The following is a 25,763-nucleotide window of genomic DNA, read 5'->3' on the forward strand; positions in this document are numbered from 1 at the left end:
ATTACTTTAATTCAGAGCATGTACAGTCCACCTATTATCCAGCTAATTTACTGTGCTCACAACGCTCTGCATAATGAATTAGATGATAACTTTTTTAAATTTACAGAAATAATTGAAGTCTTGGTTCAGCAAGGCACTTAAAGCCTTGAAGTCTTTATTCGGCAAAGTAGAGAGGCCCATCTTTAACTTTGCATAAGTTGGCAATAGTGACAGATACCCAACTGGTCCCTCAGATTATCTCCTCAAACTGTTATTTTTGTCTTCAGGCAACTCTGCTTGCAAAGTTGTTCTCATCATTGTAAGTATAAAGTGGTAGACTGATTTTAAGATCAACTTTTCTGTCTAGCCTAGATATACTTCTTTTTAAAGGATCTTAATGTTACTTGTTGCTGGACTGATAATGTAGTGGCTTGTGTCTTCTGGTTAGAAAAAAAAACAGTTTTCTGTATGTATTAAACACTTTTGCATTAGGTATGTGTTTGTTTGTTTGTTTGTCTCTATCAGCTATTTGGAGACAGTCCTTGCAGTGAAGAATATATTTTTTGATGAGAAATACATGGACAAAAATAAGCCGTGCCATATGAAGAACTTTCTTTTAATTGTCCATTACCCATGTCTTAGTTATTCCTAGTGACTGCCACTTAAGTGATGAGTCTGAAAACACATTACTGTCTTATTAACATCAATCAGTGCCTTATTTAGATTCGTACTGTGTGGAAGATGCAATGAAAAATGAGACAGCCACTTCCAAACAAAACATGAGAGAGACAACAGATCATTTAGTAGCAATGGTGGTTTTGTACCGGTAACCATTTTATCTTCCTGATGGCCTGATTTCCAGCAGCATCAGTATTAATGAGGAATTAGCAGTCTGAGGCCTCAGGTCCTAAAGAGTGAGTACCAAGCCACAGTATGCCTTGCTTCGGGAGGTGTGCAGCACACAATACCTGCAGGTATAAGTGTGTGCCACACAAAACAGTAGGCACAGCTGCTTCTGCAACAGCTGCTGGTGGTGTGTAGGAAAGGAGAGCTGTTTCTTTATTTTCTTCTGCCTGAGGGGTTCAAGCTTGTCTCTCCTGTTGCCCACAAGACTGTTGTAGCTCTGTGGCTCCTGCCTCTTTGAGGAAGAAATATGTCCACAGGCCTCGGTGTTTCATTTTGGCCCTGCTGTTGGCCCATGCTGTTTCATTTTGGTCCCCAAAGGCATCAAGATTCAATAGGCGAAAGTATGAGAGTATGACTACTCCATAGGCAGTGAATTCTGCTCCAAAAGACCAGGGAGAAGATATAAATAATGATAATAAATGATGGCCTGGCTACCTCCATGAAACATCTACATTAGAACCCTCACTGAAGGAGGAAGAGCATCACACAGCACTTCTTCCTCTCGCATTGCTTTTCCCAATTTGACAAAAATTTATCCTTAGGCCTTTTGTTGTTATTACAGGATTTTAATAGAAGTTGTAGGAACCAGTATGCAAAAAAAATAATAAATAAAGACCAAAAGAAAACCACCACAAAACACGACAAACCAACAACAATGACAAAAAGCCACCCGCACCATGTACAATATATTGCAAGGATGGTAATGATAGTAATGGTCATAAGGAAATGTGAAATTCTGTAGTCTGAGCAGAGGCTATGTGACACGCCGTAAATAAAACATTGAACTACGTGCATTAAGATGATGATAAAAAGAAATATTGAACAGCCATCTCACTTGCTGAGCACTGCCTGTTCCGTGCCCTGAACAAAGCAGGGGTCCTGTGGAAAAATAATAATTTTTATCGCAACTAAATATGCTATTGTAATGGCAAAATAAAGCTACACAAATAATGTTATTTCTGTCATTTTCTAACTCTGAGGACAATATTTCGGCTTGTAATAGAGGCTTTTATGCATTTATTTTCTCACAGAAGTACCACAGTATTGTTATTAGATATGTTGCACTCCTTTAAATTTTATGTGTGATATTCAACATTTACGAAATTTAATATTTCAGTTATGTCATTTACTTAGTTGTAGTGCACTAGAACAAGGAAATGTATGCTACATGGAAAGAATTGCATAGCTGGAGGTAGGACAGGCATACAGAAGTGTGCAGGGCAGTGAGGCTGAGCAGATTGTCCTGGTGTGGGTGGATATTCATAAATCTTGCACAGTGGTAGCAGGTTAGAGTTCAAGGCTGTAGTTTGACAATAAGATTGAACTGGATTTAGATCTCTTTGTACTTGCTCAAAAGTGGTGTAAGCAACTGATGCAAAGTACTGCTCCAGCATTAAATCACCTTGCCAATTCAGGATGTTCAGGAGAAGTTGTTAGATTATTTTTGTGCCATAAGACTTTATGCTGGAGTAAGTGCTTTTGCTCTGCATAGCCCTTGTGCCCCACCTGATATCATCTCTCCTCTCACTTCTGGCACACGTAAAAGCATAAAAACAGTAGAGGCACCGTATCATGTACTCTGGCCAATCTGACAGAAGTGCAGTCATATGCCCACATTTGCTATGGGTTGTGTTTGCATTGCCAGGCCACCTATCCACACACAGACCTGGTATTAAATGTGGTGGAAGGGGTGAGCCGTTTTTCAGCCTACCTGGAGATCTCAGCTACCCTTTCTGCATTGTGGCCTGAATGGGATGCTCCTCTCCTGTGTGCTGGACATCCACGCTCAGTTCCTGCATCCAGTCTGTTTCTGTGGTTCATTTCTCTCCGAGCTGACATGCTGTTTGATGTTGCCTCCTACCAAACAGTGGTAATAATATATTTTCTGATAGTCTTTTTGTAAATGAATGGAAAGTGTTCATTTTTACAAGTGGTAGAGAACTGCAATTTGTGACGCCTGCGTTTCAAGATCTAGTTTTAAGAAAACAACTTTCTTATTGTAGGTGAGAGAACATTTTCTATGGCAAGAGTGACATCCAAAGTCTTCTTTATACTTATGAGTAAAACTGTAGAGATCCTTTGTCTTATTTATTTATTTATTTATTTATTTATTTATTTATTTATTTTTGTTTTGCTTTTCTTTGAATTAACTCATCAGCATGTGAGATATTTCTCTCATCACTGTTAATAAAAAAAGGTATTGTTATGTGGGTGGCTTGATAGAAGAATATCTTGCACAGGGATGGCCAAGCTGAATCAGACCAAGGTCCCTCTAGCCTAATATGTTGTCTCCAACATGGCAAGCACATAAATATACTCCCTAGTCTGAAAGTTCAAGGCTTGAGAATTTATTGCTTAGTGAAGATGTCTATTTAATAGCTTTTGGTGAGTTTGTCTTCCATGAACTAGTCAAGTAGCTCCTCACAGTCCTTTTTAATATGACATTTTCCATTTTTTTAATTTTTTTTTTTTTACATGACACAATTCTTCTTAGGCCTTTTTAGAAAGCCAAAGCCACATTTAGGCTACGTTTAACAGAATGAAGTCCAATTGCAAAGTTTCAGTAATGTAACTGTTATAGGACATCTAGGGTTTGAAGTTACACTGAGTTTTTGTTGTTGTTATTGTTTTGTGGCTATTTGTTTGTTTGTTTGTTTGTTTGTTTGTTTTCCAAAATCATTTCTGGCTCTCAAATTTGTTAAGAAAACCTGAAATTACAGTAATACACCTGATGCACAATGAACTGAACTGAGCCATTGGAGAGTAAGTCTGTATGTCTGGGATGCAAAAATGGGGTGGCTCCATTTCAGCCCAGTTTCAGCGAGCCGAAATTTGAAAATCCCAAGTGGAGCAAAGCATCCCATCCAAGAGCTTGTAGAGGGAGAGGCACAAATGAAGGCAACTCTGTGAAACTGGCAGGTGGGGAAGTAGCCATGTGCCTAAACCAACACACTTCTCGCTCCAGTGTTGTACATCTCTAATGCGTAGCTATAAGGCCAGACTGAGTAGGCTTAGCATAGTGAGCAGCAGTCATAGCTGCTATGGAGTAATGTCTTTTGCTCAAGGTTTCAGATTCTGACTGGATTTTAATGTTTTTCCACACTTTTGAGTGCTCTCTTCTTTTCTTTTCTAACTTTCCTTGGAAATTCTGCAAGTATATTTCAGTATAGTGTTGTATTTTTTTTTATGGTTCCTAAGAAAGCCATTTGCCTGGAGACGGGGGCTTTTCCAATCAGCATTCATTACCTCCACGCTGTTTAGAAGTCACTGTGGTGCAGTTTTTGTGCTGGGGTGGATGTGTCTCCTGTGTGCATGCCATCAGCCTGGCTTTGGGAGCCAGCTGCACCGTCCCTGCTCAGTGACACCACCCCACTCTGGTTTTCTCTGATGCCAGCTCTCTGTGTTACATATGTTTGTAGATCGGTGGTTTGTTCAGTTTGCTCGCAGTTTTACAATAAATGCAGGCATGTTTGGGGATGAGGTAAGAGCATTACTTTGAAGAGTGAAACAATCTTTCGAGAAAACTCAGCCTGTGTACTCTTCCCCTCTCCTCTCATTGCCTGCTCAGTTACTGTTTGCACAGCATCTGTCATAAACATTTCTTCTCATTCTTTTGCGAATAAAGGGGCAAAAAGGAAAAGCAATCAAAGCTGTGATTGTCTTTATGAAACCTGTGCCTTCCCTTCCCACTAGCATCTGCTCTCCCCACAAGGTAGGCTGCAGGCTACCATTAGTCTGTAGATTGGCAGTCTGCTAGTCCACAGGCTGTGGTCTCTTGCTGGACAGGGGGAGGTGGATTTCTGGCCTCTGAGCGAAATGTCTCAGGGCTTTTGGGGGAAATATTTCTGGTGGCCATTGCCCCCAGCCCTCCTCACCTTTGGGACTGCTGTTGGATGTTCAGATGAAGAAGGAGCACTGCCATGCCTGCTTACCTCGGTCACTGGAGTTGCCTGGCTGTAGTGTCAGGCTTTTTCCATTAATGCTCAGGGAATACTAATGTGGCCCTTCAGCTCATCCCCTGCTACACCTTTGAGGGTTCCTGCTGCTCATCCAAGGATGATTTCTTGATGAGAAAGCCCTGCCTGTGTTAATCATTGTTCCTAGCAGTGAAAGTGCTGTTACTGGAAACAACATGGAAAAATGTCGGAATGTCTGAAGTGAGTTATTTTTAGAGCCATGGTTTGCATGAGTATGCTTAATGCTGGCAAATTTATTAAGGCCATGCAGCATATTAAAGTGTCATGAATAAAGGTCTATGTGCATGTAAACATCCTTTTCAGCTAGGTAGAGCCATAGTAGAGCTTGAACATATAGCAGCTGCTGTCTCGAGATGGAGAAAAGAGATGCAGATGCTAAACAGCGTTCAGTAGGAACACTGTGATGTATAGTTTTGCCATATATGAAAAATCATATAATTATTAACAAAAAATTTGCTATAAGAAAAGCCCCATTGGAAAGGAACATCTGCAAAACAAGCAAACAAAGAAAAAAGAAAAAGAGGCAAACAAATCTGTTTTTTGATTTTCTTTTTCTTTTTTTTTTCTTTCTTTTTTTTTTTTTTTTTTTTTTTTGCTATTTTCACAGGACAGATAGGGCAGGTAGGATGTCTTCAGTGCAATGAAATTTCTTTTTGATATGCACAGATACTAATTTGTGTAAAATCATTTAATATTCAGTGTATGTATTCAGTAAGATTGACCCTTTCTGTGTAATACAATCCATTAATTTAAATATACAGATATTGAAATCATTAAAACTGCAGGGTAATAGTCATGATATTATTATTAACCTGAATTTTGGTTTCCTGTTTGCATCACTGCTGGATTATATTGACAGTAATATTTTGATATAAAGAAGAAAGCAGTTTATGGAGTCTATAAAGGAAACCTAATGAATGTTTCTTATTCAAATGTTTGTGTTACTTAGGATCCATGTCAGCAACTCTGCTCCTTGTTAATGTGTAATTATCTTTCATAATTCTGTTATCATCCTGTTTTCGTCAGAGCAAGATAGGTTTGTGACCTGAAAAGTTCTCTGACTCTTCAAAGGGAAGGGAAGAAATCCTAAACTTGCAAAGACAAAGAACCTTACCATTAGGTATTTGTAGCTCTTAGGCTTCATTTCATTTTTATTTTTTTTTTCCTGCAGCCTGAATTCATGTTCCGCATCTGCACAGATGTTCATTAATTTCAGTGAAAGCTACATTTGAAAATAAAGTCCTGCACAGTATTCCCCTGGCCTCTAGTTCAGAAAGATGCTAGATCACGTTGAGTCTCAATGTCAAATATCTCTGTAGGGAAAGACTAGGAAGGCTGATCCATTTGCATATGTGAGGAGGTACAGCAACAGTCTGCTGCACTAATGTGAGAGGAGGATGTTATTTTACAACAATAAAATTGCAAAGATTATAACCCACAGTTCAAGAAAGAAGAAATTCCTCCTTGTTTTTACAAACAGAAGAGAAGAAGAGCGGGAACATCAGCTCAGAGACTGTGGCTGGGTTTTAGTAAGGGCTGGATTGCTTCATGGCCCCAAACAACATTTATATATAAATGAGTTGAGATAATAAGGCTAATCAAATGTCATGCTTCAAGTAGTCAGTTCAAGGCCTGAAGGGATTTGGAAGTGCTTTCCCTCCACTGTACAGATGTGCTCCATTGATTAGGATTTGCCCATTCCAGAGGAGGGCTGCTGAGCTAAAGATATCCCTGATGGCTTGCTGCAGACAGTTATTCGTATGGCGTCCCATCAGCACCTTGGGTGTTTAATTTTACCTGGGTGCATAAAGCGTTGCAGCAGACTGAGTTCTGTCGCCAACATTTGTTAAATGTGACCATATCATATGGCAGTATTGCTGAATGATCATGAAAACTTTGCTTAAAGTTTGCAGATCAATGTGCAGAGATTTACTCCAACGAGTTAGCAGATTGGTGGCTTAGTGCTGTATCAGCAAGGCTGAATTCACATAATTGCCTGCTTGCTGGTTTCCCTGAAAGGTAAAGTATCCCTTATAAAAATTGGAGGTTACACGCCTAGGCTTCTTTATTTCATCTTAGTCCTTTTTTTTTTCTTTCCTTTCTCAGCACAGAACAACCACAACTGATATAGTACAATGCTCAGCCTGGCATGGGCTTCAGAAGCTTCGTTTATTAAGATTTGAGGTCAGAAGAAAGAGATGGTCCAATTTCTGTCGGGTATGGATGGTAAATAATAATAACCTCATGGAGCCACAATTGAGTTAGGAAGATGAGGCTATACAGAACTGTCTCCGCAAAGCATTGAGAATATTAAGGCAAATAACAAGTTATCCCAAGCAAGATTTGTTTTCCATATCTGTTGGGAGTTGAGAGGACCGTGTAAATATTTTTAATGCCATTTGTACCTTAACTGTTGTGCCTAGGGGATGCATTCACACAGAGCTGGAATCATGAATAGTGCTTACCCTGCAAATTGCAATAAAGTACAGCCAGCGGGCATCTTGGAGGCTGCCTCCCCATGGCAATTTGAGCTGACTCTGTGCGTGTGTGTGTGTATGTGTGTGCACATGTGTGAGTGTGTGTGGAGGGTGTATGAGGTCCCATTTTGGCTGGTCATTGCAGCTAAGTATTGGAAAAACTTTATCAAAGTATCTGCTTTATGCAAAGTATCTGACAGGTTTATAGTGGAATTGTACATTAAAAAAAAAAATCACTTTCAAATTACATTTTTTGTTGCATTAAATTCTACAACTAACTAAATTTTAGTTGGCAAAAACTTTTTCTAAGATACCATGGTATCTGTAGACAAAAGGTTTATAACATACACTTTCTGACAGCAGGTAGTGTTTGCTGAGATTTGGGGAAGATAAGAGGGCCCCCTTGTGGAAATTTTTCATATATAGCAGTCTAAACTGATGCAGAAAGAAAAGTCAGGAGGTCAATGGAAGGGGAAGAAGCAATTTTGCTTACAGCTTTGAGTAGTGTTGTTCACAGGAAGCATTTCTGGGTTTAATTAGATGTTATCAAGTATTTTAGTTTAAACACAAAGTACAATGTAAAATGGGAAGTCGGTACTCTGTCTTATAATTATCAAATTTGAATACCTCATTGTCTGCTTACTTAAAGTCTTACAAGAAAAAAAAAAAAAGAAAAACAAAACCCCAAAACCATACCATTAGATCATAAGAGGAGGAATGTCAGGAGAAGCAAAGTTAACATTTCATCTTACATCTGCATGATTTCCTTAGTTTTTGTGAATTGTTTCATTGAATTACTAGGAAAGACTACTCTAATGATGTTTTCGTTAGTAGAATCACCTGAAATTTTTTAATATCCATATTGTCTTTTTGCCTGCATGATAGGTAAACACATATAGGTCATTTTGTTTACATCATTTGTGATAGCAAAACCTAGATGTTTTAAAAACTCATCATGTAGGGCAAAGAAAATGGTTATGATGTCTGGATTTTGTGATGATCATTTATAATTTAAGGTCATTATGCTTGATGTCAGAATTAATAAAGACTTGAGGCAAAGCTTAGAGAGAATAAATTGATGTACTTTCAAAGGGATTTCAATTACTGGGCCTTTTTATTGTTAATTACTTTATTAATTGAGCAGAATTACTGTACTGATTCAAAATGTGTTGCAGTGAAAAATCCCACAGAACCTTCACTTGAGCATCCCAGATTTGGATGAGAGCGTCTGCAACCAAACTATTAGTTGGAAATTAGAGAGGGAGCCTGGATGCATGCCACTTGTGGCACAAACTTGGTTTCTGATGAAGCCAGCTATAAATGAACATGGGTGATGTCTGTGCTGCTTGTCTCACCCAGCCAAAGAGTAAACTGGAACAGCAACGGCTTATAAAAAATGAGGAAGGGGATGAAAATAAACATCGTAGTTAATTTTAACATAAATACTTTTGCTCTGCTACAGGCTCAACAGAATCTGGCTGAACAAATAGAAGTCTTGGAAGATGTAAGGGTCTGGCTACGTTTTATTGTTTGTCTGTTTCCCCAGTTTTGTTGTCCATTTGTACCCATGTATTCTGGAAGGCAGACAAGGCTATTGGTACTTTGGAAATACCCCTGTTTTTAGGGGCTTTGTGAGATTGAATTTTACTAATCAGATGTATCCTTGCAGGCAGATAGGCCTCGTGTGATAACAGACCTCTCATAATTCTGTAACAAGGTGTATGTGTTGTGTTTTTTTTCTTTACAACCATTACAGAAGACCTTATGTTAAGTCACCAAATGGGCAGGAATTCTGTGTCCCCAGCTCTTTGCTTCAGAGCTGGAGCTGAGGGTGGCCAGAGCCCCATCACCATTAGCACAGGCAGTGCCCTGTGCTGGGCAGACTGCTCCCAAAACAGGGACGTTCTCCAGCCTTGCTGGCAGCTGCTGAGGGGCTGGGACCTGGCCATGAGGAAGGTTTTGTGTCTTGTTCTGTGTACATAAGGGATATTTTGCTGTGCTAAACCATTACCAATGATTATAGGTATCACACTGGGTCCCCTCCCAGTATAGTTTCTGTAACCCTTGGAAGCCAAGTTGACAGAACGAGCTCTACCTGTGGGTCCCTCTTGCTGGACTGTCTCCAGGTTTGCTCTTCTCTTGTCCCTTGCCTGTCATCACCTCTCATTTCTCTTCCCAGTCCTTGTTTTCTGCTGCCATTTGAGGCCTGTGGGTCATCCCCATTGCTTGTCTCTCCTGTGCTTGTAACATCTCTCTGAGACAGGCAGGATCAGTGCTTTTTCCCCATGCTGGGGCTAGAGACAGCTCTAGGAGGAGGCAGGGAGGAAAGCAGTGCAAATACATCCTTATTTCTCTTTTCTTTCTGCGTGGTGGCATAGTGAAGGCAGAGATAGGAGAAATCATGTTCTTGAGTAAAGGTGTCACACGTGCCCCAGATTTTCATGGTCCTTATGAGACCCAGCAATGATCTGTGCACAACGGGGGTGAGATAGAATGAGGGCGGCATGAGGAATGGATTCCTCCCTTCCCATTCCTGGCCACAGAGGATTTATTGTTCTCTCTGGCACAAAGGTATGTGTGGTCTTGCATACAGTATCTCCAAAGAACCTTATGGACGCTATTTGTATTTATTGCATTTGAATGGCATGTGCTCACATGCTGTTTCTTACAAGGTACAGGATTTTTATTATGCACGTGCTTGATAGAATAACCAGATCCTTATTATTTGATTTCAGTGTTGCATTTTATGTTTATATTTATTTCAGCGAAGCTCTTTCTACTTCACTCTTTTCGGCAATTTAAAGAACACTTGGTACAATTGAGCTCGATACAATTTAGGCGAGGAACAAAAATCTCTAGAGGGAACGTCATTAGATTTGTGTTTCATCAAGAAATGATTTACAATTTGTATCAAGGCTGTTTGATGGAAAGTGGCAGATTTGTTTTTCTGTCAAATCGCCTAAGCTGTGCATTTCTATTCCAGTCTGCTTCACTCCCAAACAAATTGTCATTTCCCCATCTTAACCTTTCTTTGTGTTCTTACGTGCAGCAAAGCTGGAGCCACCATTCTCAGCCTTTGGGCTGAGACACATAAATACCTAGCCTCTTACTCTGGTAGGAGATGGCAAATTTACCCTGGGTAAAGTATTTGATAGAGCAGCATCTGTGTAGTTGTTACACAAGGCAGAAAACATGGGGCTGAGTATAAGAGTTTTCTGATGGAGAAGAAGCTGGTAGATGGAAGGTAACAAAACAAGATATGCTGAAATAGGAACTTTCTGGTTATTTTTTTTTTTTCTAAATTAAAGTTATTAATGAATTTCCTCAGGGCTGGTCTTAGCTCTGATCCTATTTCATGTTTTCATTAATGGTGTTGGCACAAAAAGCTTAAGTATGTTAATGGAATTTGCTTAATGACCTTGAGGATTTCAGTAAGAGGTAGAATAAAGTTTGGTAGCGCAAAGTACAAGATCACACACTGCAGTCCTGCTGAAATGGATTTCCTCAATAAACTGAGTGCTTACCAGCTGAAAAGGAAGGAGGAATGAAAGGATTTCTATATATTAGCCAGTAACACAGGGAGAATGAGTTTCCAGAGTTATGCCCCACCTCTGCTCCACCCTCCCCCCCCCAAAAAAAAACACAAACCCAAAACTGAAAACAAACCACTTCACAGTGTGAAGGTGGTCGGATAATAAATGCATTGCCAGTAGAGATAAGGAAGTATTTGTTATACAAAGCAGCTGTGAAGCCTCGTGAAATTTTGCCCAGTTCCAGCTGTGTAGTGAAATGTGAAGTCCTGCAAGGTCAATTACAAGGAAGGACTGCTTCTGTGGGCAAAAAAACAGAACTGATTTCAGGTGTTTCCAGCATAACTTACTTTTGTGAGCCTCATATCAAAAGCTCTCAAGGAAAGTTGAATTGTTGGAAAAATTGGGATGCATCTTTGAGTGAAACAGTCTGACTAAAGGGTTTCGGGGGACTGCAGCTGGCTTACTTCTGGCTTTTCTTACCAGAAAATACAACAACAACTCATTCAACTTTGTATAATGAAGGCTTTAAAGACCTTCTCTCCTCCTCTGATGTTCAACTATAAATTATCTTGGTATATTTGCAGTGCTAACTCAAGAAAACTGGATATAACTGGGCCAGAAACAAGTTTAGTTGGGGACTAAAAATCATGTTCCTAACCATGAGAAGCAATCCAACCAGAGCAATGGAGTGAAAATAATATTTCAAAATGGGATAAGGTGTTTTATGAAAGGGATAACGGAGTGGTCGTATCTGTACTAGTAGGGAAAGAGACTGATTTCCCTGGGATCCTCCTGTAGCTAAATAAAATGGCAGCCCATGCTTTTCCATGTACTTGAGCATTCTTAGCTCTTTATACCCTGGATTTTCTTCACTAACTTAGCCTAACGTTATGCTCTGTGTTTGAAAATTTGTGCCTAATCCTAAATGCAGCACACAAGAAAGTTATGCATTAGTTCAGAAAACTCACACATTCATATGCCATCTATGTGCATTTTCTAAAATACTGGGATTAAAATCATGGGTAGCTAGATCATTTTATTAGTCTAGGAGCTGTTCAGGACCCAGACTTGATACTTGTGAAGAGAGTTCATTTCTTTAAAGACATGTAGTTTCTGCACTGTCCTCTCCAATTTCAAGAGATGCTATTGAACGAAGTGTCATTGAAATAAATATTCATGAAGTTTCTCAATAATTCAGGCTGTGCTGATTCAGAGTGTTACACCCCTACTTAAAACCATATGCAAAAACAGTCTTGTAAAAGGCAAAGCACATTCCTTGTACTCCGTCTTTGGTAGGTAAGAAGGAACAAGGCAGGACAGGTACAATCCTGTTAGTGGGCTTATTCTGTTTTGATGTGTCTTCTGACAGGACTGTGCATTTGGTGACAGAAGACTGTGCACAGTCACACAGAGCCACAGAATCACTGGGGTGGGAAGAAACCTTGGGAGGTCTCTAACCCAACTCCCTTCTTAGAGAAAGGTCAACACTCAATGTAGACAAGGTTGCCTGGGGCTCTGTCCAGCTGGGTCTTCAGAACCTCCAAGGATGGAAGTTGCACAACTTCTTCAGCAAAGCTTTCCCAAAACTTAATTATCCTCCTAGTGGAAATTATTTTCCACGTATCCTCCTCTTTTTCAATTATTGACCTTTGTCTCTTATTATCCTCTCATGCATGTCAGTGAAGAACCTGGTTCCACCTTCTTAGTAACCTCCTCTTAGGTACCGGAAGGCTGCTGTTGGTACCCACCTCGTGTCTTAGGCATGTGTTTAAAATACTTCATTAAAGTCTGCATCTTCACAAATAGATACTCTCTCATGTCAAGGAAAATAAAGTCTTAACACTCTGAGTTTCTTTTGTGCAGAGCAGAACCCAAGATCCATTTTTGCTAATGATATCGAAGGGCTTATGGTAATGTGATATGTAGACAACATGATTACTACTTCTATAGTTATTCACTGCTTACAAAATCTGTTGCATATCAAAGATGCATGTAGAAAATCACAGTTTCTAACTTCAAAAGCCTACAGTCTTTGAAAAGAAAGTTGTCAGTTCACATAGTCCCAGGCCACTTGTCTTCATATGTAACATGTTTAAGAAGAATAACCTCTATAAATGTGTTTGTTACCATTGGTTATTGTACAGATGTATTGCTGGATTTTTAAAGTCTTTATATATATATATATATATATATATATATATACGTATAAACAAAGCTAATTTCAAATTCTCATTTGCTAGCATAGCTTTGCAGCATTATCAGATTTGCCCTAGCTTCACTTTTAGGAAAATTAGGTTCCATAGGTGGAAAAATTCCTGATGTTGTACATGCAGCATTTGTGTTGCCACAGGTTCACTCGCTTTCTTCTACCCTTCTGGACTACCCTAAATCACTGCTGTTAAAAGTTGTTTGATGTCAGAGAGTGAGTGATCTCTAAAGACATTCTTTGTCATCTGACATTCTTTAATCAGCTGTGGGATACTAATCTTCACATCAGCAGCCATGCAAAAAATAAAAAACTAAAAAATCAAAGGGCTTTAAAGCTCTCCTGATTTTTTTTTTTTTTTTTTTTTTCGGATAGCACAGTTATGGAATATAATTTGGTATTTCAGAGGATATTTAAAAAAAAAGTGTTTGCAATTTCTAAACAGAAAAAATCATGACTTTTATGAGTGCTAAAGCAACAGGTTAACGTAATAAAAACTGAAACTGGTAAGAAGTGGTACCCCTCATAACATGCAATGAAATGTGAGATGTCACATTTTGTAAGTGCTTCCCAGTGCCCAAACACCAAATTTCTCTTGACTGTTAACAGACTGTCATCCCAAGTAACTTCTTTTGCAATTGCCTTTGCTTTCCAGAACCAGAAATATGATACCAGTTGTCTGACTCTAAGCCCTCTCCCTATCTTATCTGTCTCCCTATGGCAGACTGTTTTTCTAACTGCTGTTTTGGAGATGTGTGTGAAATAATACAATACTTACCTAAAACTTGTGTTTATCTGGTGAAAGCTCCAGCTCTTAAAACATGCTTACAAAGAGATAACGCAACTGGTGTATATACAAACATATATACATATTCATATATGTATATATGATAGGTACAAAAAGTAACATCATGTAGGTACTCTGTAGTTACTTCTCACTCTCTTCAAAATGTTTTGTTACAGGTTAGTTTTCAAGGTTGGCCTGAAGTTCCCACTCTGTGAATACATCTGTGCAGGCAGGCAGACTTTACTGCAGGTGTGGGATTCGCCTTACAGATTGAGACTTCTGTGTAGGTGTCTACATTTAGGCATCTCCAAATCAGCGGGTATCTAAGATCCCACAGTGGTCAATGTGCATAGTGCATTGTATAGGGAGTCTGTACAGTGATACAGCTCATGTCAGTGTTGGCAAGTAATTTTGGCCAGCTGCATCACTCTCCAGATACCACTGACTGGATTGAGCAGCTCCCTGTTGGCTTTAGAGTTTGTTTAGACACTTAGTATTTGGGTACCTTACTCTGGAAGTAGTGTCCTGTCCCACCTCTCAGCAGGCACGTCCTACAGATTTAGCTGCACTGTATGTCACTGGGATAGCAAAAGGAGCAGTTAAACAGCACAAGCTTGTGGCCAATTTGGAAATAGGAAACTGGCCAAATTTTTTCTGGTTGGATTCAAAACCATGGGACAAAATCCCAGAGGAATAATGAGGCACAGCTAATTTTGTACCTCAAAACACAAGCTATAATTCATAGTTTTAACTCTGCTGAAGTCAACAACAAATTTGCCTTTATTGTAGAGTAGCTGAGTGTCTATAGGACATTACAGCAACTATCTGAAGTAAGCACAGTGCTCACCATTCCAGTTAAAAAGAGTAGAAGTGGTGGGTGCTCAGGTTCTCTGAAAAACTTGCCCAGTAAGTGTTTTTCCTACATGCTGAATTGGTGATGTATGTGGTAAGAATGGATAAGTATTGACTTCTTAATGGTGACTGCTGTCTTAATGACACTTTCAGTAAAGGACACATACAGAGAAACCCATGACAACCTGAGAGGACAGCTGACAGTATTAAGGTCACAGACTAGTAACAGATGTCTTAGAAAAGCATTCTCATCAGAGTGGTCTAGCATCCTCTGGCAGACACTAAGGAACCTATGCGCTGTTGCTACATCATCTTCACAGAAGTCTGCAGGCTGGCCAGTGTTTATCCAGCTTGGTGGATTAGCTGTACAGAGCTTCCTGCAGCCATATGGACATGCATATAGTTTGCGAGCTGCTTCATCGCATTTTCTCTGCAGTGAGGTTGTTCAGAAAAAGAAATAAACAGTTTGGTTTTGTTACATTGGGCGGATTATCTGTAAATTAAGCACAGCATAGATGCAGTGACACTCTGCACAGTAAAGCTGCCAGCCATGAGCTGGTGCATCTGCATTATGCTAGGACGACTTGACCAGTTCGTATCAGCACCAGCCCAACTTCACTTTCTGCCTCCCCTCACCATCCTTGTTGTATGGTCACATTCCCTAATTATTCACATACTGCATTACCCATATTTTTGTTTCACACATTTACCCTCCTCTGTGCACCGTTACCCAGACTGATGGAGGATACTTTGCCTGGAGAGGTAGCTGATCCATGGTTTACTCTGTTATTGCCACTGAAAACGTGGGCTTCTTGATAAAACTGGGAAGCACACAGCTTTCATTCACACAGTGCAGATCCTTCCTAACCCTTCATCTTGTCACCATGTCTGTCATTAGCACAAGCATACTGCCAGGATGGCTTTTGCTAGGCATTTCAGAACTTGCCATGGGAGCACACCCACTTCCAGGACTAAAGCTGCTAACTTCTCATAACAGCTCGGGTCATAAACTTGAACAGGGCTTTTATTTTCCCGGCTACCAGGAAGAACCACAATGTGGATGTCTTTATGATGCACCTGGGCTTTGCAGTCATTTTGGTTCTTCTTTCTTCTGGCTGTTAGCATCTCACAAAATATTCTGCAGTGACTGCCTTTTTCTCCACCTCAGATATTCCTCCATCCCTGCACCAGCTGCTGTGAGCGTGCTCTTCTCCTTTATGAAACTCATCGCTCTTTACACACAAGGCCCTGCCTCAGTATTAAAATGAAGAGGGGGCAGCTCGCTTTTCCCCCACTCTGAGCCTCCACAAGTGCAGTGTGAGCTCTCCTTGTGCTGGCTGCTCCACACGAGAGCAAGAGTGCCAGGGAAGGTGTCATTCATCCTCTTCCCCAGGAGGCCCTACAGGATGTTTTTGTTCTCAATGCGTGGTGATTCTTCACATGTTTAGTAAATCTGCCTCAGCTGGGATGTCTGTTCCGTGGTGATAGAAGAGGCAAAATGCCCTGGTTTGGGATCACCCCTACTAATATGCTCCTCTGAAATGAATTTCTAAATCCAGGCAATACTATTGAAGGATTAATGTAAGATTAGAGTATTTATACTAAAATACCTTATAATGTGAAAGAAATATGTGTTCTTGGGTTATAACTAGAAGCTCAGTTTATCTGTTCTATTAATTAAAGGTTTGGGTTGTGGGTTTTGTTTTTTTCTTTTTCTCCCCTAATGCTAATGAAGAGACTGGATTTCATACCGGTGGGACTAGAGCCTTCTGAATTTCCAGGTGGTTTCTAATTCCAGTTTAAATAGTATTATTTCAGATGTGGATCTTCTTGAGCTAATAGGAACTACCCTGGTGCTAAGTTTGTGGCTGTGGTCTCTCATGGATTCTCTCTGCAGGCACCTTCTGTGAGCTGCACGCACTATCTTGACTAGGCTATTGCAAGGATTACGAAGTCTGACCACCATGGTGCTTAGCATCCCATCCAAAAAATCAACCATCCTGAAGTGGCCATTTTGCCACTTGCACTTACTGTGATTTTTCATTCCTTGACCACAGCAGCTTATGCTGGATTGCCATATGAATTTTTACACACACAGATGTGGGCACATGGACACACACACATCCATGCTTATATATGTACGTGTACATATATATATATATATATAATTTGCATGGTTTTTAATTAATTTGGAAGGTTTTGTGTAAAATATCTTCTCGCTGACATGCCAGCATATTCTGCTTGGTAGTCTTTAAACACTGAAGCTGTCTGTGGCAACAGTTTGAGTAATCAATGATGGAAGTCCATTGAAATGAAGCCAAGAAGTCTGTGATGAGTTAGCTTTGTCAAACCAAGGAAACAGAAGCCAACACTTAGATCTTTGCTGAGTATTTCCCCCAGTGGCTACCTGTGGAGTTTAATGCAGCCATATAATCAAGAGCACGCCTGAAGCAAGGAGGACATTTACACAGACAGGAACAAGTGGACATCTGTATTCAGACTGGCTCAAGCACACTCAATGTACAGTTGACTTGATGCTCTTCTACTGAATAGGGAAGAAAGGGGAAATGGAAGGCGACCTGTCATTTCACTTTTTAATGAACTGCTTCTTGTCTTTATTAAGAGCTGACTCCTCAGCCATTCCAATTCTGATTGAAAACTGCGTATTATGCACTGGGAGCTCTGAAATGCTGCTCTGTTTAACCCATAAATGTCAACAGTTTCCTGAGATAATTTTGATAATTTTCCAACTGAAACAAATGTGCATAACCTATGTATTTTTATTTATATCATTATTCTACAGAAAAGACATCATTTTCACTGAAAAAAATAACAGTGGAAGCAGTGCTGTGAGTGCTGGGCAGCATCCCCTATTCGTCTGTGTAGCTTTCTAACAGTGTAACCTAGGATTAGGTGGAAGTAATCTAAGGCCTTCCAACCTTAGGTTTGTTAAAGGTGATAGAAAAGGTGATGGAAAGTCATGAGCAGAAGGTTAAATGGAAGGTTGTGAAGTGTGAACGTGGTGTGGATAGCTGCACTGTTAGTGCCTTGGGAACGAAATGTACATCGGGCTGCTGTTGAAGATTTCCTTCCAGATAAAGAAGCCATTCAGTCTTAACACAAGGAGGCAGCACTCTGCAAGATACGCAAATAAGAAGGAAATTGATCAGGACAGCAGAGTCAGATGCAGAATTCAGGTAGTTACGAGGAGAAGCATTAATGGGCAGGTGAAAGTTTTTTTCCCAGTCTGCTCAAGGGAAGCTGCGGAAGTCACACAAAGACACACTCCTCTCATTTCCCTGCATTTGCTTCGTATTCCTGTTTATTGCACATCAAAGGCATTTACATATCCAGGCATGAAATGGAAATGATTGATGCAAAGGAGATATTTTTGTTAATTGCTGTTGCTCTGAGTCATGCCTGAATGGGACTGCTAGGGATGGGAGAGGAAAGACAGAAATGTTATTAGAGGTATAAATAATTGTTGAGAGCAACTTTTAAATACATCTGTTACCACATATTCACATCTAAAATTATCCAAAGAGGTGAGAGGCACCAATACAAGGACTAAGCCAATGCTTCGTCTTCATTGGTACAGATGTTGGCAACTGTCCCTGCATTTTTGTCCATTTTTTTCATGTCTGCTGCCTGGATCCTCAATCATTGTCTACAATAGTCCTGTCAGTGCCTGCTGAATGTTACAATAACAATGTCTTATACTCAGAGTTTATGGGTGTTTTGAGAGTTTGGCTGCTTTATCTGCACAATACCAGTGAAATGTCCACTTTTTGTTCTATTGTTTGGAAACAATTCTTAATGTGCTCTCATACATGCATCACAGAGTCAAGGTGAGATGGGCATTCAGTTTGAGACAGGAAAGCCATGCTTGAAGTACGTAAAGACAGTGTTTTTCATAGTGAAGCTATACTTCGGAGCACACAGGAGGATTTCTGATGCTTCCTACTCTGCAGGAGTAGTGAAGAGGTATTTAAGTAATCTCTCTCTATGGAATGGTTGCACAGTCCTTGAGTTCTCTGTTGACGTGAGCTGTGTAAATAACTGAAGTGGGTCCAAACAGCTGAAGTACAATTTGATCATGTGTAGCCAGAAAACCCAAGTCCCTTTTTTTTTCTGGAAATGTCATCCTTTAGGGTATCATCTGACATTAACAGAAATCATGGCTCCCAATTGCAAGTGATAGTAAAATATATCTATGGCACTCCCTAGTTTATATCCCTCCACCTGTAACCTTTCTACTGTGAAATAATTTTTGAAACAACCATTTCCATTAGATAGTAATTCAAGAAATGATCCTGCAGCAGACCATAGTCCACAGTTTGGCCTCATAATCTTATCCCAAAAAGTATATTATATATCCTCTAGGTGAAGAACTCAAAATGAATGAGGACAAAGTGTTCAGCTCTGTTTCCTTTTGCTTTGTCCGAACTGGGGAATATATCTGCATTTTAGGAAATCGTGGGGACATGTCTATCTTAATGACAAACCCAAGGTTTATGGAAAAACTATTTACCATCTTGAGTGGTAGAAAATGGGTGATACCTGAAAAAGAAGGGTATTGGTCTTGGAGATTGTTAGTAGTTTTAAGAATTTTCATTTAACTGGTTATAAGATGCCCCTCACAAAGTGTTGGTTTATTTCCAGTGTAACTTGTCTTGAGCAAGCTTGCCTCCTGCTTATTTGCTTCATACTTGACTAGACTTAAAGAAGAATATTTAGATCAGATTTTTCTTAAGAAATCTTAGGACTCATGATTTATTAATGTATTGTTTGCAGTCAGATGAGTCACACAAACTCATGAGCTTATTTTTGTACCATTCCGTGTGTTAATTTTAGTCATTAATCTTCTGCTAGTTATTCTAGCTGACAGAAATCATAAGTATTTTGGTTTTGTTTTGTCCTTATGATATCACCCTGTAATTTAGGTTAGTTGTTATTGTATAAAACATTTCCCTGTAAAAATTGCAATCTGTAAAATCCTGTTTGAACCATAGTCAATTGCAGTCCATTTCAGATTGCCATAAATAGATGTACAAATTCAATTCAAGAGCTAAAAGACAAATTGACAATGTGAGTGCTGCAGTTATTTGCTCTATTTCAAATCAATATTTCTTAGTGTCTCTTTTGTATTCTTGACAGGTGAGGTTGAATAATGATAATCTTTATATCAACAAATGCTTTTATACTACATGATTATAACTAATTTCAATCAACCACTTGTCTAAAATTAAGTCACGTGAGTGGATTTGGGGCCTCTCATTATCTTCACTCCCACCCATTTAATAATAGTGTTCTTCTTAAGTAGGTGGCTCATGCCAGTCTTCCACACGGTGTTATTTTTAGCACTTGCAGCATCCACATTGTATTGCCCATGCTTCTCGTATGTTCTGACCAAGTGCTGTATGGATTATCATCTTGTACACACACATCACAGTCCAGAAGGAAAGTGACGAGATTATAGAAATCACTTTTTCCAGTTTTCCTGATAGTACTGTCCTCATTTTAAAGTAGAGGGGAGTACACTTTGGTTAATGGGCTTATACACGAAGTAACTAGCACTGAACAGTTGATAAGTCAAAGTAACTACTTTTCTCTGATAGCTGTTTATTTCCTTTCATTTCTCTCTTTCTTCCAATCTACCTCGTATTTTTTTCACAGGGTTTATCAAGCTTTAAACATTTTACTATCTCAGAAATAGTTGCTTTCAATACTTACCTTATGTTGAAGAAATGAAGGGGGTGGTGGTGGTGGTCACTGGTAATCATTTGACTGGAGAATAAAAAAGGGAAAACCACTGAATCTGTGTTTAAAACCATGTTTAATGATATGTTACAGGAACTTCTATTACATCACGATGCTGAGGGATCCGGTGTCACGATACCTGAGTGAATGGAAGCACGTTCAGAGGGGCGCAACATGGAAAACTTCCCTTCATATGTGTGATGGAAGAAGCCCGACACCAGATGAGCTGCCTACCTGTTACGAGGGCGACGATTGGTCTGGAGTCAGTTTAGAGGAGTTCATGGACTGCAGCTACAACTTAGCCAACAACCGCCAGGTGCGCATGCTGGCAGATCTCAGCCTGGTGGGGTGTTACAACTTGACTTTTATGAACGAGAGCGAGAGGAATATGATTCTTCTCCAAAGCGCCAAGAACAATCTGAAAAACATGGCCTTCTTTGGCCTCACCGAATTTCAGAGGAAAACACAGTATCTCTTCGAGAGGACATTCAACCTGAAGTTCATTTCCCCTTTCACCCAGTTCAACGTTACGCGGGCCTCCAATGTGGACATCGGTGAGGATGTGCGGCAGCGGATAGAGGAGCTGAACTTCTTGGACATGCAGCTGTACGAATACGCCAAGGACCTGTTCTTGCAGCGCTTCCAGTACTCCAAGCAAGAGGAGCATCAGATGAACCGGCTAAAGAGGCGAGAGGAGCGGAGGCTGCTGCGGGAGCAGAGAGCTCATCAGTGGCCAAGGGAAGAGGTGGCAGAAGTTGCCGTTACTGAAGATTACAATAGCCAAGTGGCAAGGTGGTGATGCTCCTCCAGCTTGACTAGCCCATAAGAGGATCAGAGGCTCATACTTTGTGTAACTTGGCTACCTGAAAATCAGCCAAGGAAGGCCAACCGCTTTGGTAAATGAGACAGCATCTGACAGCTACCCTTCCTTGTCTCGGTTTTTCTTGGTTTCTGTCAGTGAGGAGAACTTTTTTTTTTTCTAACTAGGCATTAATAGTGTTATTAAATAGCAGTAGAATAGATTCCTATCCAAACAGACTTCCTGCAAAGCCCTAAGCTATGAGAATGGGTTGAAGAGAAAGCTATATCCACGACATTAACAGATGTAACCTATACAATCTGAGCTACCAAACCTTGTGCAGGCATGAATCAAAATTGAAAAAAAATAATCTGTTTTGGTTCCTCTGTGATGTGAGAGCTGGTTTATTTAATATTGTCCTTTGCAACTGTAATGTGTAGCTTTCTAGTGGATGAAATGGAGGTAAACATACTGCCCTTCAAACTTTTACACGCTGTGTTTTGATTAAGGAAAGCATTTGCTGGGCTGATTAAAAAAGACCTAGGAAATGTGGGATTGGTACAGTGCTTGTTCTTTTCTGTAAGCCCTCAGTCAGGGATGATTTGCAAGTGAAGTGGGGGGTTTAACTTATTTTTCTGCAGATGTTAAGAGAATCAAACCCAGTCAGGTAGCAGTCATCTTTCAGAGTGTGTGTGGCAAAGGGAAAGCCAGAGTGCAAAAACTGAGAAATAAGGTAGGTCCTCGTTGAAGCTGCGCACACATTGCCCATATTACCTGCCTGTCGGCAATGAAATAAGCCTTCACATTCACAAAAGGTGAAGAGGGGCCCAGCAAACTACAGGGCAGAGGAAAGAGAGAGCAGGAAAAGCTTAAATATTAGTGTGACATTATCCAGATTTGCTTTAAAAGCCTGGAGATATATTGTCTGTGAAGATAGGCAGGTTTATGATATAGTCTGTTAAAGTACATTGATTCCAAGTGAATACAATTTAAATTGGTTTTCTCTCTAACTATGGTAGTGGCTACAACATATTAAAAAAAAAAAATCAGCTTTCATTTTTATAGGATAAATAATAGATATGTGGAAAGACTTGATATTTATTACTCTGTATGAAGATTCTTTGTAAATTTATTGCTTTCATGAAGAGAGATCTGCATCTGTTTTTCTTCCTTGTCTACAAAGATTCAATGGGTTCTTCCTCCACACATTGCATTCTTAACTGCATCTATTCTGAGATTTTTTCTTGATTCCATTTGTGGTAGTGGAATTTTAAAAAGAAGGTCCTTTGCATCATAGATCTTTGAGAGATTTTTTTTCCTTCTTCTTCTAGCATAAATCTAAAGCATTAGGAGGAAATTTCTCTAAGTGCCTCAATGTGGCTGCTAAATCAAGATGCTGAAAGTATATTATTGCATGCATGAATGGCTTTTACCTTACAGATTTGCTAATTAGAGATACTGGAGTACCTGATATGGATGCACATTTCTTGGTTCTTTTCAAAATTCAAGGGTTTTAGCTAGTCATTTTAATGTGTTGCAGAAAACAAGGCTGATTTTGAAACTTTATCCCTTAATTTCCAAAATATTATTTTAAGTGCATGCTGTATCTTTTTTAGTTCTAACAATGTTATTGCTATTTATCTATGCACAATATCAAAAACATGATCTAACAATCCTGTTGAGAGTTAATGCATACAATAATATGTTAAACATGGAATATTGTAAAGAATATTAAGAAGTGAAGAAGGCTACTGGGACAATGCCTCATTATCAATGTAGTTTATTAGCAAAGCGCTGCTTTACACCAGTGTGCTACTTTTGTGGTAAGCAGGGAGTTTGGGGCTCTAATGCCTGTTCTCTTGGTGGATCACATGCATCTCCTCCCACCTCTGCCTTCAGAAGGGAAAACACAGGGCAGCAGATAGCCATTCTGCTGCCCAAATGTGGGATGTCCATCTCAAAGAAGACTCCCCTGACCGTTTTGACTGGATCCCCACCGCCTTGAAGAGGCACTCAGGATCCTTTCTCACATAGAAACACCTATGTTCAGAGGTTTGAATTGAAACTTTTACAGTCTGAGACTAAAGCTCACTCTGCATGTCCTGTCTGTGGGACAGTGGGGCCATTAAGAGCCAGGCTGGACCAGTACTCTTGCATCTTTAGCACAGCACTGGCCCTGGCCCTGCAGAGGGCAGGAGGCTTCCTGCTGGTCAAACATTCCCGGGCCCATTGCTGCATCTCCTCCTGTGCTTCACATACTGTGGCGAGAGAGGGCATGGGAGCCTGTGGCACCCCATACACCATGTCCAGGATTTGTGGGTGCCCTTTTTGTCTCTGTGAGCACAGGGAGCTGAGGATGCCAGAAATGACCCTGAAGGGCCCTATGGGGTGGGCAGGAGTCAGGGCTGCTGGTGGGCCTGTGGGAGAGAAACCAAGTGCATGGAATGAAAGATGCAAGCTCATACTTGGATTAAGGAGGAGGATAAACAAGAAAGCAGAATCAGTCCGAGACCATCTTTTGTTGTAAAGCATCCCTAAGCACCCAAGAGAGTCCCTTTTCTCATGTCCCTGCCTCTTTCCCCTACAGGCCACCTCTCCACACTGCTCACAGCAACAGGGTCCTCTTTTTTCATTTTGAAAACACTGCATTATTTTTTCAGGAGAGAAGAGAGAGAGAGAGAGCAGAAATTGTTCCCTGCAGCCTCACCAGTTGCTGTTAGTATCAGTTTCAGCTCTCTAAGCACACCAACAGTTCTCCAGACTATTCCTTCTGCATGACACAAAACAAAACCTAATGACGAAAATCAAAGCAGTCTTTGGGCGGTTTGCATTAGCTTTAATAGTTTGGCAATACCTTAATGTGATGCCTAACCTTTTAGTCAGTCATTTCCCAGGAGACAAGATTAGGGTCCTGAAGAGCTGCTAATGTGCTGTAGCATCTATGTTAACAGGATTTGCCTTAATGCTTGGGATTTATTTAAAATTGAAGTTTTTTGTTGTATGTTTTTTTTTTTTTATTTTATTATTATTTTTTTTAATTTCTATTTTCTTTTTTTTTTCTTTCTCCTGGAGCCTGTGTATCACAATTGCACTGGTTGTGCAGGAACAGGCAGCAAGCATCTGGGATCTTGCCATCACCAAAGCCCACGGCTCCAGCAGCTCCCGCCCCAGCTACAGCAGTAGATTCAGCAAACTCCCTTCACTAACACTGCTGCTGTCCTTAGCAGAAATTCTCTGCACATCAAAAATCAAGCAGTTTTAAAATACTTTTGGGCTGACTTCTTCTAAGACACAAGCTTGCAGCTTTTTCCTCTTGGGCACAGCACCCAAAATATTGTAAAGCAAAAGCAGCCTAAAAGCAGAATAAAGGTTCACATCTCTGTTATTCCAGGTCTTCATTGCTCTGACAGCACAGGCTTCCCTGTAATTACAGTGTCTTGTTTAAGATCAGAGAGCAGTGTGTTCCTTTTGAAACCTTCATGAGCAGCGATGCTATAGGATTTCTGTCCATCTTCCTGGCATTATTTTGTTGCTTAAACAAGGCAATTTGGCTTCTGCTACTGCGATGCTGAAACAAATCTCATTCTTTTGTAATGGAGATGTACGTACTAATCTCTCCCATCGCATCTTCAGCACTGGCTGCCTTTTCCAGTTATAATTTGCTGTAGGCTTGGAGCAGACAGAGAAACATGCTGTGCTGTTAAAACTGGTTCCTGGTAATTTGATGTCTAGTCCAAGAACTTGGCCTATTGCCTATGGGCCGTACTTTATTAGAGAAGGAAAATTTGTCCTCTCTTCCCCAGTCATCAGTGCTAACAATAAAAAGCTTTTTCACCATGGGGAAAGGGAAAAAAAGATGGTTTCTCGTGTTTGGTATTACTCACTGCAGTTGTGTTAACAATGAGGTTGGAATAGCCTTGCTAGGGCTTCTACCCAGTATGTGGTATTTATCTGTAGTTCACTCAAAACAGAAGTAGAGAGTGAAAAACTGAAGGAAGTCAGATCCACAGCCAAATTCCTAACTTCAGTGTATCTACTCAACAAAACCATGTGGCGAGTCACATCACCCTTCAGTCTGAAAGTGTTTCAGAGTGGACATCCTCTACGAGGAGGGTCTTGTTTCCTACACATTTTCAAGAGGCTCAAGTACCAGTAACTGTGAGTGAGTGTGTGTTGTTGGGGACCTTTCTCAAGTTGGCCTTCCTGTTAACACGTTTCATTCGGCACTGGTGGGTTCTTGTTTCCCACATCCAGTCCTGTACCAGTACTGAGCACTGATGCTATAAAACTCGTTATCTCACTGGCACTTTTCTCCTCCATTGCTGTTCCTCTGACACACATGAAATTTTTTATTTTTTTATATTTTATTTTTTGGTATGGGATAGAGAATATCTGTTTTCCAGGTTGGTGGAGATTACCCTGTAAGAGGTCCTGAGATGAATAACCACAATAAAATCATTCTGATAGAGTAGATTGCTGTGTCTGCC

General features: G+C 40.2%; 1 protein-coding gene across 1 annotated transcript in view; it reads left to right on the forward strand.

The window, feature by feature from the left end:
* The window catches only part of HS6ST3 (heparan sulfate 6-O-sulfotransferase 3), a gene marked incomplete at both ends in the record, with an annotated part of 291,383 nt that extends 270,107 nt beyond the window's left edge, over window positions 1–21,276 (forward strand). The window contains one exon of the mRNA XM_084294339.1: window positions 20,571–21,276. Within this exon, the coding sequence (XP_084150465.1) occupies window positions 20,571–21,276 (706 nt within the window). The remainder of the gene's footprint in view (window positions 1–20,570) is intronic.
* Window positions 21,277–25,763: the final 4,487 nt, after the last annotated feature.

This window comes from Netta rufina, assembly GCF_964035555.1.
Source record: "Netta rufina genome assembly, chromosome: 1".
Classification (NCBI taxonomy): domain Eukaryota; kingdom Metazoa; phylum Chordata; class Aves; order Anseriformes; family Anatidae; genus Netta; species Netta rufina.